This window comes from Amblyomma maculatum, chromosome 2 (genome assembly GCF_055883805.1).
Source record: "Amblyomma maculatum isolate TAMU_Amacu chromosome 2, ASM5588380v1, whole genome shotgun sequence".
NCBI classification, from domain to species: Eukaryota; Metazoa; Arthropoda; class Arachnida; order Ixodida; family Ixodidae; genus Amblyomma; species Amblyomma maculatum.
Window position 1 is genome coordinate 72,772,683 of NC_139345.1, and position 16,649 is coordinate 72,789,331.

Below are 16,649 nucleotides of genomic sequence, written 5' to 3' on the forward strand. Positions count from 1 at the left end.
TGTTTCGGTGAGAACAAAGGAGAGGAGCAGACGGAAGAATTTTTAGGCTTGTGAGTTTAGGATTGGGAACCTTTCTGTCCTTTTGTACACTGCGACTTGCAGGCAACTGAGGCAAAGAGTAATCAATAGTTAATTATAAAACTATATTTCGCTGTGAAAATGAAGGACGTACGTACACTAAATATGCAATATCCAAGCCTTTGAAGAACAACATTTTCCTCATGCGCATACCCTAACTGACTCACAAACAAAAGTGATTGACTGACAATAAAACTCGTGCTAGGCATGAGCCAAATTCCTGCAAGATGCAAAATGTTAACATGACTATTACAACTTTAGAAGTAAATGAACGGCGCAAACGCAAACAGGTTTTGGTTTGGTTTGCGATCTTAGGAGTTCAACGTCCCAAAATGACCCAGTCTATGAGGAGCCCCCATAATGGAGGGCTGGAAATTCCAACCATCTCGTGTTCTTGAAGTCCACTGACTTCGCGGAGTACGCGGTTGCTGTGACTACACAATGATATACACGATATAATGACTTACTGACACCTACAGTATATTACTGAATCCTGTGGCGCGTGCTACTATGCAACAATTAGCGCGATGCCTTCTGTACGCTTTCTGCTTCTCTGACGAAGCGCGCTGCGCAGACCACGCGGTGATTAATGTTTATAATTGTAGGTACATATTTCAACGTTCGAATCCCTATTCCAAACTAGCATCCAACTTCACTAACATTTGGCTGCTAAATGGGAAGCGCAATGGTATTACATCACACGGAATGCTGTCCAAAGAAGCGTTGCATTCCAATTTTGATAGGAACGAAGTGCAATCTCGCGCCACATGGAGATCCATTAGTGATGCAATGCGAGCAAATGGCGCACCACTGGTAACAACGGGGGAAAGGCCCTACCACAAGGGTGGCTGCTGCACGTGCCGTCGTCCCGCCCGACGCCATTTTTATGCGTACCATCGAGTGTTCACAACAACGCCAGGGACTAGTAATGTTTTTGCATTAAAAGAAATGATGTAACTAAGTGGCTGACACTGCGTTGCGTTTTATGGGCATCTTCGGGTCTAATGCATCTCACCAATATGCCAACAGCCGACCCTTCTCAGGTTCCACGCTACTGCTAATTGTAGTTGTCCCTAGAAACTGCTCTTCCAACAACACTTGTCTGCTTGTTCAAGCAAGCGGCGAAATGTTCACGATGTTTCAGAGAGCAATGAGCTTATTGTGGTCAGTGTTTAACGATTTGTTGGTAAATGCGTGTCAAAGTGTCTATATTGAAGCATCTCTCTCGAAGCTTCGCTTACATTTGAGTTTCACGGCGATTCATTGCTGTGCTGCACTCGAACTATCCGTAGTGTATAAGCGAAGGTTCAGGTTTTGTGAGGAATTCAACCAAAGCTAATGCTTTAGAGGCTTAATAATGGAATTCAACCCAAGCTAATGCTTTAGAGGCTTAATAATGCTGAAAGGGCGCTTAACGTACATGCGATAAGGAAGAGAGCGGGATGTTATCCTGTTCCACAAGTAACGACGTTCCGTGTACCTTCTCCCTTGCGTAGACATAGACGAGTGCAAGGACAACAAGTACTGCTCCCTGGGCAGCTGCGTCAACTCTGTGGGCAGCTTCCGTTGCTTCTGCCCGCGTGGGTTCGACAACACTCCGGACGGCACGGACTGCAGCGGTAAGTGGACATCGCACACTTGTAGACTCTGCGCTCAGACTTTTCTGCTGGCTTTGCAATAAGAAGTATGGCGTTAGCCTAAACACACATAACTAGCTCCCGTAAGTGACTTCATTTTTAAGATTCGGTCGCTCACTTTAAGACTAGCAGTGGGGAGCAGCGATAAAATAAAGCCAATCAAGACACATGAAACTAGGGGCAAAGTTAGAGAAAGCACGAAGGAAACAGTGAAGCGAGCATACAGGCTGCGCAATAATTCCGTCAGATATATCCGTGAAAGCTGTAAGGCTGTGGATCCAAACATTCGACGCACCTGTTCAAAACTAAGCTGTCCATTTTGTATACTAAGTGCTCAGTTTGGAAATCGTCTCATTTTATTTGTCCGGATAAAAGACTGGGCCGACATGCACAGTTCAATCAGTAACCAATAATACAAACCAAAGCTACGACAGTAATAAAACAAAGCTCAGAAGACAGACATTCTCCAAAACAAGACAGAGCCAGAAACCACCCTTAAATGGCTAGTCCGAGGTGAACAGTTGTGCGCGCTGTGACGCAGATCGTGACGAATGCAAGGAGAGTGGAATGTGCGGGAACGGACGCTGCGTCAACATGGAAGGCTCCTATAAGTGTGTGTGCAACCCTGGATTCATTCTGTCACCCAGTGGACACGCATGCATCGGTGAGTCAGATTCATGTCAGAATAGCTGCAAAATAGTGCAGCTCTTACAGCGAGGGAACTGGCATGCTGGCGCCTCTGAGAAAGTAGCGTTCAGGTCTTGCTACGCGCATGTAAATTTTATTAATTTATTCAGTCAGTTATTTGTATTATAATTATAACCTAACGGTCCATTCTGGCAGTACGTCGGATGGGGCAGAAGGGAGTTAACTAAGCAAAATTGGTTACAACAAGGACATAATTAAAGATCGCACTTTACAAAAATAGAACAGTTTTGGAGAGAAATTAGAGAACAGAGTAAAACGAGTTTGACAAAGCTATCTAATTTTATGCACCAGGTATTGGAAATGTTTTAAACAAGTCTACAATAAATATTAAACTACGAGCTATCTTCAAGCATAATTTCCAGCAAGAGACTCCGTGAATGAAATTATCATTGATTGATTGATTGATTGATTGATTGATTGATTGATTGATTGATTGATTGATTGATTGATTGATTGATTGATTGATTGATTGATTGATTGATTGATTGATTGATTGATTGATTGATTGATTCATTGATTTGAATAGCGTTGGAGAAAGGGAACAATCATGCCACGACAATATAATGGCTAACCAAGTAAAAAGCAAAGCTGCAGGTATACGGTTACTGACAATAGTGAGGGGTGATCCTCCTTTCTTGTGTTGCTTCAGTTCGATTTAGCATGAGTTTTTCACGCAGATATCGACGAATGTGCCGAGAACAGCCAGATCTGTCTTCGAGGTGGCGCATGCGAGAACACGCCTGGCAGCTACCGGTGCACCTGCAAAAACGGCTACGTCTGGTCGCAGGACGGCCAGTTCTGTGTGGGTGAGCATTTGACGAGGCCATCCTGACGTCCCGGTGGCGGATTTTAAGATCAGGAGTTTCCATATAGCATTGCCCTGTGAGGTCTTCATCACTCACTTTTATAGAAGACATTAAGCCCATTTCTGGAAGAAATTACTTTGTAGCACTACCGCGGCATTTACAAACTATGATTTAGTAGACAATCGTTTACCATTATCATTTTCACATTAGGACTGCAGACTAAGGCCGGAGTAAAGCTGAATGCATTAGTTGTTGTTTTTTTCTTGCATGTTTCGTTGTGTTTCTGAAACATGTCATCTCCCACCCTTCCAGATATAAACGAATGCGAGACCACTGACATGTGCCGCAACGGAATATGCGTAAACACGGATGGTGGCGTCAAATGCCGCTGTAACGCGGGCTTCAAGGAAACTCCTGACCACCATCACTGCGTCGGTAAGCGAGTAAGGACAGAGTGCACACCGTGAAAGATGGTAATAAGTCTCGGCTTGCACTGCGAACGTTTCAAAGTGGTACTATACTGATCATCATTAGATACAAAATCTCGGTGCACCGAAATCGACAGTAACGTATGTGTTTTCTACTCTTTAACGTGTCAGTTGAAGGTCTAACAACTAGGGGTCTTACCCATCTCTTTGTCTTAATTAAGCCGAACGTTGCGCACGGTTGCTGCTTGCCGTTTGTGGACCCCACTTCATCAATATGGCGCAGCCAGACAGCTATTATTTGGTGTTGTTACTTTAATTGTGGGCTAAGGTTTCAAACGTTCTTTTTTTATGTTTTGCTTTTCCCAAAGGAAAGCTGTATTCCAATCCTTAACTATATAAAAAAAAACTGCGTAACATTTGACACTTCTGCTTTGCGTGCGGCCTTGTCAACTGTGGCAAATGAGGGCACCTAACTCCTGTATTTAACCCTGCAGACATTGACGAGTGTCGGGAGCTTGACAATGTGTGTGGCAACGGACGGTGCGAGAACACGGTAGGCAGTTTCCGCTGCCTTTGCGATGACGGCTACAGCCTTGGCCCTGGTGGCCGGTCGTGTGTCGGTAAGCAGCGATGTTTGTTGATTCACTTCTTCAATCTTTTCCTCACGCTAACATTTTTCCTACATAACCTTAAGCTGCATCCGTTAATTGATCTTTTTGTGCTGCAAGGAATGCACAGGATGTAGTGTCTGTGTGAGCATTCCGCCACAAAGGTTTGCTTAATCAAAATGCGCGCAGAAACAATATTTTTGTGCGTCTTTGCTGTCTCATATGTATCATGATTTCTTGCGCACTTATACATACTCAGCAGTAATTACACTCGCTTGATAAATAACTCTAACATGCGTCTAGAGCTTTGCTTACGTGAACACAACTGCAGCTTTGGGCATGAAACACCCATACACCAACGTTTGCCAGCAGAAAAATGTAACCTAACTTTGCAAAGAGGCCGAATTTTCTTGCTCAGTAAAACTGGCCAAGGGCAGCTGGGAGCTGAAGGACTTAGCCTGCAGCTTCTTTTTTTTTTTTTTTTTTTTTTGCGGTACGATGTTCGCTTGTTAGGTGAGGCATTTGCCTTGCACAAACGGCACCGCGCGTGCAGAAAATGAAAAGTATGTCCAAAGGCGATTGATGAAAACAAGGGCTTGTATGAGGGGAGGTTGTACCCTCGAAGTAGGCAGCTGTTACACATCGTGAATGTCAAACTGGTGTCCTCGTTCTGCCACCGTGCGCCCAGACTCCCGGCGTGACTATTGCTACTCGTGGTACAAGAACGGCGATTGCGGCCAGCCCTCCCCCATGGTTGTGAAGAAATCTGCGTGCTGCTGCGCTGCGCCACAGCATGGAGCCACGTTGGCCGCCTGGGGGAGCCAGTGTACGCCGTGCCCGCAACCCGGAAGCTTCGAGTACTCACGCCTCTGCCCGAACGGTAGCGGCGCTGGCATCGAGGGAGAAGGTAGACTGGCTAAATTTTCCTACGCTGTTCCCGAGTGGCTATTGGCCTTATTTTTCGCTATGGGTTGCCAGTTTCTGTCCAGCCATTCGTCTGTAAAGGCCTGGAAGTGGTGTTGCCTTCAAGTACAAGGCAGAAATTTACCCTCACGTTTCTTCATGAGCAAGATCGGCATGTTGACCCACCTGACCTGAAGCAATACATTAAAGGAAGTAGAATAAAATAAATACTCGCCTCATCTCCAGGTTTCTTAAATTCTGTTTGGAGATCAAGCACTGCGTTTCTGCTAAATCAGCCGCAGAAACAAAAGGAAAATTGCAATGTTTTGTTTTCGCTAATAGAAACTAAACCAGAAGTGTTTTCTTCCAGTTTATATTATTGTAATATCACTGAAAAGCGTAACATTTGTGCTCTTGAAGCCTTAATCACTCTGCAAATATGTTATCCCTTTTTCGTCTTTTCCCCTGAATAGCTGTTAAAGACTAAATCTTGTGAAGTTTGTCTGCATTGATGAACTGATAGGAGCATGCAAAATTACTTCGTTCAGAGCAACGGTTCATTGAGCGCGATATGTTCAGAATGTTCATTCTCTTATTAGCGAAACGAGTCTGGTTGCGTCCGTGCGTTTATCTCAAGGGCCTGCCATTATTTCTTGTGAAAACTTGTTTTCGCACCAAATCTCTGCCCTAGAATGTCAAGGAGGTGTATTTTCCAAGAGAAAATTACCAGCACACATTTTTTGTGACCTTCCATCATTAACATAATATGCCGAAGGCTCTAAACTGTTTCATTCGTGTTTTTTTTTCTGGCGCTGTCTTCAATGTTATGCACATTCGATGCTTTGTTTCGATGCGCAGACATCAATGAATGTTGGGTGTACCCAAACATCTGCCCCAACGGAGCGTGTGAAAACTTAAGGGGCAGCTACCGTTGCATCTGCAACCCGGGATACAAAGTCGACAGCACTGGGAAGGTATGCGAAGGTGAGTGCCAATACAATCTTCGCTACAGTATATGAGCGGAATGAGTTCTCTTTGACAGTTTCCGCAAGGTTATGTGGCTACTTCCACACAGCCCAATTTCTTTCCCTAGTTTTACCTGCTCTAGACGTGCAGCAGTCAAACCTTGTCTCCCACTAACGTAAAAAAAAAAAAAATGTATTCTGCGCATGGGCATGTTCAAACAATATAAAAGCAGTATTTTTTTATCTATCAATCACGTCTTCTGAAACTGATATTTACCTATCAGAAAGCTGCATTTAAAAGCGCTACCTCGACTAAGCAGAAAAATTTAAGAAATTATTCTCAGCTTTATGAAAGCTCTGCCTTCATAGATGGGCCTTCAAGCTCCCGCTCTGCGACTTTTACTTACCGTAATCCCTCCTGACCAGCTATCATTTAGCTTGAAGGTTTGTGCAAGGTGGGGCGACATGCACAGAGAGGAATGGCGTTGCACGGAAAGATGTATTTAGTCCACGCCGTTCTCTGTCACTCCATTCCTCCCAGAGCATACCACCTATCTCACTCAACATAGAACAGGTAGAACGAGAGGAAGAAGATGGCTGCATGGTATGAAAGGGCACTGCCTCAGTTCGCAAGTCGAGGCAACGTTTCGACAAGTAGACTTTTCTTCGTCTGGACAGCGCGATCATCACTGGCAGGGGTTTAAATACGCTCTTGCTCTTCCGAAGACGAAAAGCTGGGGAGGGAGATGGAGGAGGGAGGGTGAAAAGAAAGCAGGTCAAGTAGTGAAAAAAAAAGTGTTTCTTCGTATGTATTTCTCAGCCTGGAACCGGTGATACTTGGCCTGAAAAAGAAAATAAAAAGCGGCAGCGGCAAAGCGGGGTGGATGATTAGTCAGCACCTAAAGCAGGTTCAGTGCAGACACACATTTTGTGAAAAGGGACAGGCATTCCAAAGGGTGCTAATAAAGAATACATCTGCAGGGGGCTAGTGTGGCTCGACCTGCGAACTGAGACTTCCCTCCCTCTACCTGTTCAGTGCTCAATCAACATCAAACAAGCGCATAAGCGACCCGACTAATGTTCTACAATTTCTGAATGCGCGAAACGGCTCAGTGTCTCAGCTGTACGGAGAAGAGGAGTGGTGAAGAGGAAGTGTTTTCAGATCCATATTACAGTTGGTAGTGTGCGCGTGTGTTGTGTCTCTTCACTTGTGTTTGTGTTTGTTGCGCCACATTTCTGGATATTATCATAGTCATACTGTGCACTGTGCGCATGCAACTCTGCCACCACCTCAGCCTGATTTTCACTCCCTTCCTGTTCCTCCTGGAGCGCTTGGTTTCATTCTGAATCGGCGCACCGTTAATGGAGCCTTGCGAGCTGGAGCCGCTTGTCACACGGTCGAAGTTCTCCTCTTAAGTGAAGTAGTTCTCCTCTTCTCCTCGCAGACATCAACGAGTGCAAAGTGAACCTGCTTCTGTGCGAGAATGGCCTCTGTCGCAACACGCCCGGCAGCTTTCAGTGCACCTGTCCCACCGGGTACAGGCACAATACGCACACCAGCATATGCGAAGGTGAGCGCCTTAAGTCAGATTTTCGACCGCGGAGAGTTTTGCGGCGCACGAAGTGAACTAAAATTCTGTGTGTGTGTGTGTGTGTGTGTGTGTGTGTGTGTGTGTGTGTGTGTGTGTGTGTGTGTGTGTGTGTGTGTGTGTGTGTGTGTGTGTGCGTGTGCGTGTGCGTGTGCGTGTGCGTGTGCGTGTGCGTGTGCGTGCGTGTGTGTGTGTGTGTGTGTGTGTGTGTGTGTGTGTGTGTGTGTGTGTGTGTGTGTGTGTGTGTGTGTGTGTGTGTGTGTGTGTGTGTGTGTGTGTGTGTGTGTGTGTGTGTGTGTGTGTGTGTGTGTGTGTGTGTGTGTGTGTGTGTGTGTGTGTGTGTGTGTGTGTGTGTGTGTGTGTGTGCGCGCACCCGCGTGTGCGAGCGTGCGTGCCTGAGTGCGCGGAATAAAGTTGATTATCGTACAAAATAGAAATTGTATGCAGCGTTCAGATCAGCAGCAATTTCTTGACGCCTTATGTATGGCCTACGTTTGCTAGAGCAAATCAGCAGATCAATCGAGAAACCTGAACGCTCAACTCGAGGTTTCAGATAACGTAGCATGCCGATTATTCGAAAACATTGCCGCTTTGTTGCCCAACCGAAGTACTGTAAAGCTTGTTTCACTGCATAGTTTAAGTCACCGTGGCGAAGCCACTCATATCAAAGTAGACGGCGATGAAATAGAAACGAGAACCACGAATTTAGACTTGCCAGGAATCTGAACAAGTAACTTATTTTGTGGCCAAAGTCAAGGCGAAAACCAAGCTAGTAATATATATGATATATACAGATCAAGAAAAAGGAGAATTCAATGCCAGTTGGCCACCATCATTGCTGGGCGCTGAGTTTCACGCATACTGGTCTCATTCACCTTTACCTTCACACGTGCTCAGTAATATCTCCTCATGGTTTTCTGAAAGACTGAATAAACTCCACAGAATTTCTTTTTTTATGAATAAGTGATAAATTTATTAGTATCAGCTGTTGGTTACGCAAGTTACGCTAATTTCGCAACCTCAAATAATGACGCGGCGAAACAGTCACCAGAGCTTCTAATAGTGTTAAATTTTGTTTTATTTGAGCGTTTGGACAGGCAAATTCAAAGTTCACATCAAGGTGACATAATTCGCTTTTTGTTATACCACTAATGTTGGTGAAAGAAGCATTATTAACAGCGAGATAATGGCGATGTTTGACAAAAGCTGTAGACCGAAACAAGGCGGGACATACTCGTGAATATATCACTATTTCATTGAACAACTTTTCGGCATTATTAATGATGCGCTTTTCTCAGTGTGCGCGAATTTTAAGTCATGCTTGAGTTCTCCATTTTCTTCTAAATCACTTATTACGTCATTTACTGTGCTAGTGTCCAATTCTTTCGCTAGCACGAAGGAAACGCAGCTTTTAGAGCAGCAGCTGAGTTCCAGAATTAATTTCCATTCGTAGGCCTTTTACAGCGTTAGCTCTACTGCTCCCAAAAGGAACACTATGCTATCGCTGCTGCCGATCGCGCCTAATGTAAACCTAAAACACTCTATCGCGCTGTGGAGCAAGCATCGTCATCTTCATGGGGCCTCATCAGCGCCACCCATTCATTTAACCTAGATAAATGCGCCATCACATACGCCATCTTTGCGAGTGCGGCCGAGACCGCGAGCGTACTGTCGGGCGAGTCCACAAGGTGGCGTGACAAAAAAGGTGGCGTGGCCTACAGGAAACCACTCTCGCTAAAGACAGAGACCGCAGCCGTACCAGACAGGCTGCCTAGACAATTGAACAAAGAGAAGCCGGACTTTCCAGTTGCTGACAAGCATACCAGGCTCGGAATCGAGCAAATATTGAAACGGCAGCAGCGAATGCGATGCCGGCCGATGGCTAAAGCTCTTGACTTGGTTAAAGTATAGTCTAACTTATACCTTTGGATCATGTATAGTTGAACTTTTCTTCCCAACGTGCCAATGTGATGTATGGTTTTTATTTCGTTCTTTACTGCGGTTGGAGAAATTTCTGCTTGCACCACGACATTGCATAAAGTATTCCTCAAATAAAAAATATATGATGAAGACCAAAGCCATAAGAATAATCAGATAATTAAAAGCCCGCCGGTCGTCTTAACTTTCTAGGCTTCTGTTTCCGTGTTTGTTCTTTTAACTGCCTGCTCTCTCTCTCTCTCTGACGAGAAGCATGCAGACACAATGCTTATGATTACGTTACTTGTAGACGTGGACGAGTGCCTGAGTTCCGGCAAGGACGTCTGCGTGAGTGGGACATGCATCAACACTCCGGGCAGCTACCGATGCGAATGTCCGGTCGGCACCACGCTGGACGCGTCCAGACACGTCTGCATCGGTGAGAATGGCCGCATTCATCGTGTGCAGGGGAGCCTCACTCTCTTCTGTTCCTCTTGGGGAATATCTGTTTATATTTCTCCCGAAGCAGTCGCGAATATGTTGTTGCAGTTTGGCGCTAAGTAAGCACACTTCAAATACCAGACTCCAAGAACTTTTTCAAAGAGTACGCACGTATACCTGAGCCGGTCTGTGCATGCTGAAGCTGTGGCACGCGAGCACGCGAATTTTCGCTACGCTCCAGAACTACTACCTGTCAGGCAGTATTTTGCAACGATAGCTTTATGAGGGAATATCTGCAATGCAAACGCAATCACCAAGGGCTCTGGCTTCTGCGCATTACGTACAAACTCAGCGCATTGCACTGACCGAGGCTTAAGTGCAAACATTATTTTCTCTTAAGGTAACTAACTGAAAAAGGTATCCCGTCCGCATTGCGCACTACCTACTAAACGCTCTGGACTTTAGCGGGGAGCATTTGGTAGTGAAAGCATAATTTATGCGCTCCTTAGGTTTAGCGTAAGAAGATATCATCATCATCATTATCATAGTTTATTTTACTCTTAAAGGCATCTATTGAGACATTACACAGGGGGGCTGGAGCAAGTAATACAATGAAAGGGGGTAGAAAACAATGTTAAGACAATTAAATATAATGTAATACATCGTCACCCATCATGACCTTCTTTCTTCTCTCCTTCCCCTTCCCCAGTGCAGAGTAGCAGGCCAGATTTGAATTATTCGGGCCAACCTCTCTGCCTTTTCCTTTCAATAAATCCATCTATCTGTAATACAATACGATGCAAAGTGATACAATCACAATGTTGGTCAATACAGATTGGCAAAAAGACTGTAAAAGGCGGTAACCACAAGAAAAAGAAAAAAGTGTAACGTGTTGAAAAAAATGGGTTGATGACAGACGTGTAATGTTTTCTTTTTTTATTATTTGGCGCGTCTGTCGAATATTCGGCGAGTCGCGCTCATTTACAATGTAGTCATGTAGCTGGTTCCAGTTTTCTGTTGTATATGGCAGGACAGATTTATTAAATGCTATTGTTGATCCGTGTACACTTTGAATGCTGAGGCACTTGAACAAGCAGTGCGATGTTCCGATAGGAGATAGCAATAACCTGCCACTAAGGCCGGGGATATTGTAACATATTTTATGAAACAGGAAGGAGTTCCGCATTTTTCGTCGTTGCTATGGCGGATGAATGTTAAGTGTGCATTTCATCCTGGTGCGCTTTCATGTCTATTGTAATCTGATAATATGAAACTAACTGCACAGTTTTGAATAGCTTCTGAAGATTTAATTAAGTATGCTTGATAAGGGTTCCATATAGCAGCTGCATAATCAAGTCTGGTACAGGTGAATGTTTCATATACTAATTTTCGAACATAAGGAGAGCCAAGGTATAGGGATCTTTTGATAAGGCCTGGTGATTGTGATGCACTAGACGCTAGGGAGCTCGAAATTCATCCTAGCAAAATCGGTTCTTTTGTAACGAGTGTATTTTATTGGCGGTTCTTCTATAGGGATGGGAATCGAAAGATTGCAAAAAAAACATTTTTAATCACTGAGGAACTCAACACATCACAATTACTGAATAAAATTTTAATTTGAAACAAGGGTATGATCAGGAATATTGTAGCCCCGGGTTGTTTTAACTGTTTGCGTGAGGTTAAATGTCAGAATAATGTCACAAAATTCGTCGGACTAGCGAGACAGTGTGTACAAATTATTCCAGTCAATGTCTTGGAAGCTCGTATGGACATAAACCACGTGTTTTGCATTTGTAAATTGAAAATGCGAGTTCGTAAGGACACTGCAAAGCTCGTCGACAAAGGTGCGATCGGAATAAGGCGCACGGTAGGAAGCAGTGATGATAATGGTGTTAGAAGGTAGAGATATTTGAACACGCGTTATTTCTTGGCTGCAAATAATTTTTACTGGGAACGAAGGTACAGCCTTGGGCAAAAGTCCTGAAGCCAAATGATTTTCTTCTCGGCCGCAAAATAAAGCTGTCACGGCGCTATTAAAGACTAAAGGACAGTCAGATGCTTTGAGAGGGTTTCTTGCGGTGATAAGAAATCCTTTCGTAGCATTTGAATTGACCTTTGATCGTTAATAATGGCGTGATGGCTTCATTTTGCGGCTTAGAGAAAAATTCTTTGGCCTTAGAACCAAGACTTTACATTGGATTTTACAAAGACCAGCACTCCATCTCCGCTGCGCCCTACCCTATCAACCTATGAAGCTGAGAGCGTGTTAAGTCGTGGTATCATTGATAGTGATGTCTAGTTGCCGTGCAATACATGCGATTCTCATTGTGTCCGTTTTTAATCACTGGCATCAGAAATCCCAAGGAATAGTTGATTAGCATGACGAAGTTGAATTTCCGCGTCATAGCATTTGTCGTTTAGCTGCTTGAAGTGTGCTGTCAAATTCAGTATTGAATCCGCTTTATTTAATTTGCGACCTTCAACACCTTTCCGTCTACGCGCAAAGAAAGGTCATTTCGTAAGTTTCTCAAATTTCGTATGAGCTTTGCGAATAAGTGTAAGCTCTGTGATAAGTGTTCTGGGTGGCTTCTAATCTGGCTATTGCGTAGGCAGTTGTTTCAAGTGGTGTGACATCTGTATTACTGTCTTCAGGTTCAGGATTTAGTTCGACTTCGCTAGACATAACCAGTTGTAAGCAGACGCGTATTCATGAATGCACTGCACAACATCTCACGGCAAACGTAAGGCGTATAAATGAGACCTAGACCGCTAAAAAGAACGGATCACTAATGTGAACGCGAGTAGCCTACGGAAAGTAATTGACTCGCGTCAGAAAGGGCATATTGTGACCATATTTGCTGGTGCGTCATGCCCCAGTTCGTTCCAATGTTTCGGTGGCTTTTGTAGTAACTTGGTGATATCTCCAAGGGAGATATCGGGATGATGTTGTCAGACTGGTAATATGAAGGGTTCTAAAAACGGCGGCCGGTCAGTGACTTCTACAATAAAATTTTTGACCGGTAGGCTTCAAGCGTATTCGTTGTGGGCAGAAAATCGCCGACATTGTCGTGGCAGGCGGAAGTGGTACTCCAAAGCGGCGTTTTTTAAATAGGGGACCGGGGATCCCAGGGGGGTCCGCGAAGCCTACGCTCACAAAAGAAAAAAAAAAAACAGGAAAGAAAATACACATGATAGCTTGGCTAGACAGTTTTACAGGATTAAAAGCACGGAGATTTAAAGCAGACTTTACTTTCCCAAAGCTAAATAAACACGAGAGAAATGCGGAAACAGCAAGCGCGTGCGAAGTAGAGGGAGAGAGATATAGAGCGTCTATGGCGCTTGTTGATGCCGACATCGGTGAAACTCGAGCTCTGGCTTCACTGCTGGGCGGGGTTGCAATGTAAAGCGTCTCGACTATCCGGTATGCGAGCGGCGCGATGTTAGTAGGAGTTGAATTCCTTCTAGTGGCAGGCATACCGGCGCCGACACGTTGCATTTTTACTGCGTCATCTGCAGGCCATGACGCCATTGTTTATTAAGTATGCGTTTTTACAGGCTAGTTCAGCCTTGACTCAATCCCAATTCCGCAACCTGCTTCCGGAACTGCGGCAGCAATCCGCACTAAACCGCCTTACCCCCCCGTACTGTCTCAAGGGTCCTCTGCAAATTTGCCTGGTCCACAGGGTGTCTCCGACACATCAATGGCTGAGAACCGTTGCTCCAAAGGATAGCCTGCATAAGAAAGGGGATTTTCGTGACCATGATCGCTGCGGCGTCGTACCACAAATGATTTTTTGCACAAATGATTGCGTTTATCGAAAACTAATTCATTTTAATACGTCTTTATTTTATTCTAAACATGGCTGCTCCATGGTAATATGTGTTTGTCTGCTGTCCCTTTCTTGTTCACCCGTGCACGGCAGACAACCGCCGCGGCTTATGCTGGCTGACCGTGAGAAACGGCCAGTGTGAGAACGACGTGAAGAGAAGTATGCTACGCTCCGAGTGCTGCAACTCGGTAGGCAAGGCTTGGGGAAGCCCCTGCCAGCTCTGCGCTGCCGACAAGGGTGAGGGCGCTGGTTTTCCAACTGTTTAGGTTCGACCCGAACAAGCGCTGTGTTGCGAAAGTATTCGGAGCATTTTATTCGCTACATATGCCTTGGTCATGTCGTCGCACACTTTCTCCCTTTATTCACAGCGTTTTGCTCTAGAAACTTGGACTAGCCATAAGTTGCAATTCATTTATTTGTAGCACCTTTGTATCGTAATTATATCAGACTTACTTTTTTTCCTGCTGGTCTGTGACTTGCCAGCTGTTCTATATTGTAGAAATGTTTTGTAGTCTTATCTATGGTGCGAAAATAATAAAATAGTTTTTTTTTTTTCAAACAAAAAGGAGCAGCGCGCATGGTAATGAGTTTAAATTTTTATCTATCGAGTGTAAATTTCCATCTGCGGTGCAGTGCGAGGATAGCTCAATAAAAGTAGAAAACTTGTAGAAAGGTACGCAACACAGAAATCCTCATCATTTCATAGAGACAGGAAATGCTCTAAGCCTGTTAGGAGAAGGTGAAGCTTGTCAGAGTTACTACAGTATCATTTATAAGCCCTACAGAGGCGACGAGCGGCCTAAAGTAGTAGTTCTGTACTAGATTATTATCCGAAGTTTAGGAAGCGATTTCTGACCACCTATCCTAAAGTGTCTTTAATTCATTTTTTTTTTGTCACTTCCACGGTAAAGTACATCAGAAGACGCCATGTAATGTTTTTTTACACAGTAAGCAAGCTTCTAGTTAGGAGAAGCGTCGCAGCGTTACAAAATAACCAATAGTAAACATAGACGTTTAGTAAAAACAACCGGTGAGATAGCGCAAAAACTTGTTTTCGTTCCAGATCCGCACAAGTGCCCCCGAGGTCAGGCATCCATCGATGGAATCACTTGCACAGGTGGGTGACACTGACTCTTGTTGTACACTCGCGTGTAAAATTATGGCGCCTAAACCCCGATGTTGTAGAGGCCGAAGCTTACTTTCGGATTAAGGCGGTAAGTGCCTATACAGCAAAAACAGCCGCAAAAACGTTCCCTGAAATGCCCCCTTTTTTTTCAAACCTTCCAAGATGTATTCATTTTTCTGACCTGCCGTTATTTACGCACGTGCAACACAAGTCCACAAATTTTTCTCTCTAAAATCTGTCTGCTTGTACAATAACGTCAATTATCTAAGTGTTTTGCTTGCGAACACTTTGTTTCATTCTTCGACTGCTGACCCTAAAGACACGGGATCGAATCGCGGCTGCAGTGGCGGATTTTAGATGGAAGAGAAAAGCAATGCGTCCGTGTGCTGTGCGATGTCAGTGCACGTTTAAGAACCCCAAGTGTTTAACATTTCCGAACCCCTCCCCTACGGCGTCTCTCATAGTCTGAGTCGCTTTGGGACGTTAAGCCCCATAAACTAACTTTGTTTTTCTCCCGTTTCTCTCACTCTCTCTCTCTATCTGTCTTTATTGCTATCTCTATTTCAGACACGTGTATTGCCAATCAGTTCTTAGTGAAAGGAAGCAGGTTCTATCAATCGCTGGCTGCAGAAATGTACGTCCTGTTTGCGCGTGCAGATATCAACGAATGCGAGCTGTACCCGGGAATTTGTCGCGGTGGCGGCCTCTGCGTCAACACTCATGGTTCGTACCAATGCAACTGCCCACCTGGCCTCACCCTTGACCCTGCAGGGACACGGTGCGTCGGTACGTCTTTTACGAGCATATTCTGATATTTTTTTGTTTTTTACGTAACTGTCTCGCATCTCTATTCCGGTCTTTTCAAGACAAGCCAAATGCACTCTTTTTAGTTGGCGTGAATATCTATCACACATATCTATCACAAAAGGCGATAAAATCCTTTTCTGAGCTCACTATCTAATGTAAGCAGGGCAAACTTTTCGTCGCGTACACATGCTTAGAGCAGTTCTTTTTTTATTGTTTGTTTCTTTATTTCTTTCTCTCTTTCTTCCTTTCTTTCTTTCTTTCTTTGTTTACGGTGGCACTGAAGAATTCATGCTAAAAAAAAAATCTGATCAACTGACAAGGATCAATACTGAACAAGACCCACTGCGTGTTTCTCGATGGGTCTTATGCAGATTTGCGCGAAGAGGTGTGCTACGCCTCGTACAAAGAAGGTCGCTGCTCTCGCGGCATGTACGGACTCTTTTCGAAAGCTGTCTGTTGCTGCACCCTGGGCAAGGCTTGGGGACACACCTGCGAGGTCTGCCCCCGACTCGGAACAGGTGAGCCTGACTGAAGCCACGAGACGGACTTCACCTGCATTGTCATATGCGAGACAAGCAGCGTTAAATGGGAAATATTGAAACTTCAACCCTCGCAAGAGCTGAACAGTTTCAGCTTTGCTGATGCTTTCGTGTGACGCATAGGTTGTCCCCGTCGCACAACTGAAAGATATGACACTAATCTCATTTACTGCCAACATTGACCTGTAATTAATATCGGTAATAAGTAGCACAAGCCTGTGTCTTTTTCTTTGAGAATAATGAACATTCTTTCTTTGTCCAAACCAG

The 16,649-nt window shown here is 44.6% G+C and overlaps 1 protein-coding gene across 1 annotated transcript in view; it reads left to right on the forward strand.

Annotated features, from left to right (window-relative positions):
- Positions 1-16,649, forward strand: part of LOC146198978 (fibrillin-1-like) — a 103,636-nt gene that overhangs the window by 36,386 nt on the left and 50,601 nt on the right. Inside the window, exons 10-22 of the mRNA XM_084594433.1 lie at positions 1,575-1,697; positions 2,257-2,379; positions 3,101-3,229; positions 3,542-3,664; positions 4,152-4,277; positions 4,954-5,172; positions 6,027-6,152; positions 7,579-7,704; positions 9,950-10,078; positions 14,004-14,147; positions 14,974-15,027; positions 15,694-15,822; positions 16,215-16,361. Coding sequence (XP_084450559.1) covers positions 1,575-1,697; positions 2,257-2,379; positions 3,101-3,229; positions 3,542-3,664; positions 4,152-4,277; positions 4,954-5,172; positions 6,027-6,152; positions 7,579-7,704; positions 9,950-10,078; positions 14,004-14,147; positions 14,974-15,027; positions 15,694-15,822; positions 16,215-16,361 — 1,698 coding nt within the window. The remainder of the gene's footprint in view (positions 1-1,574; positions 1,698-2,256; positions 2,380-3,100; positions 3,230-3,541; positions 3,665-4,151; positions 4,278-4,953; positions 5,173-6,026; positions 6,153-7,578; positions 7,705-9,949; positions 10,079-14,003; positions 14,148-14,973; positions 15,028-15,693; positions 15,823-16,214; positions 16,362-16,649) is intronic.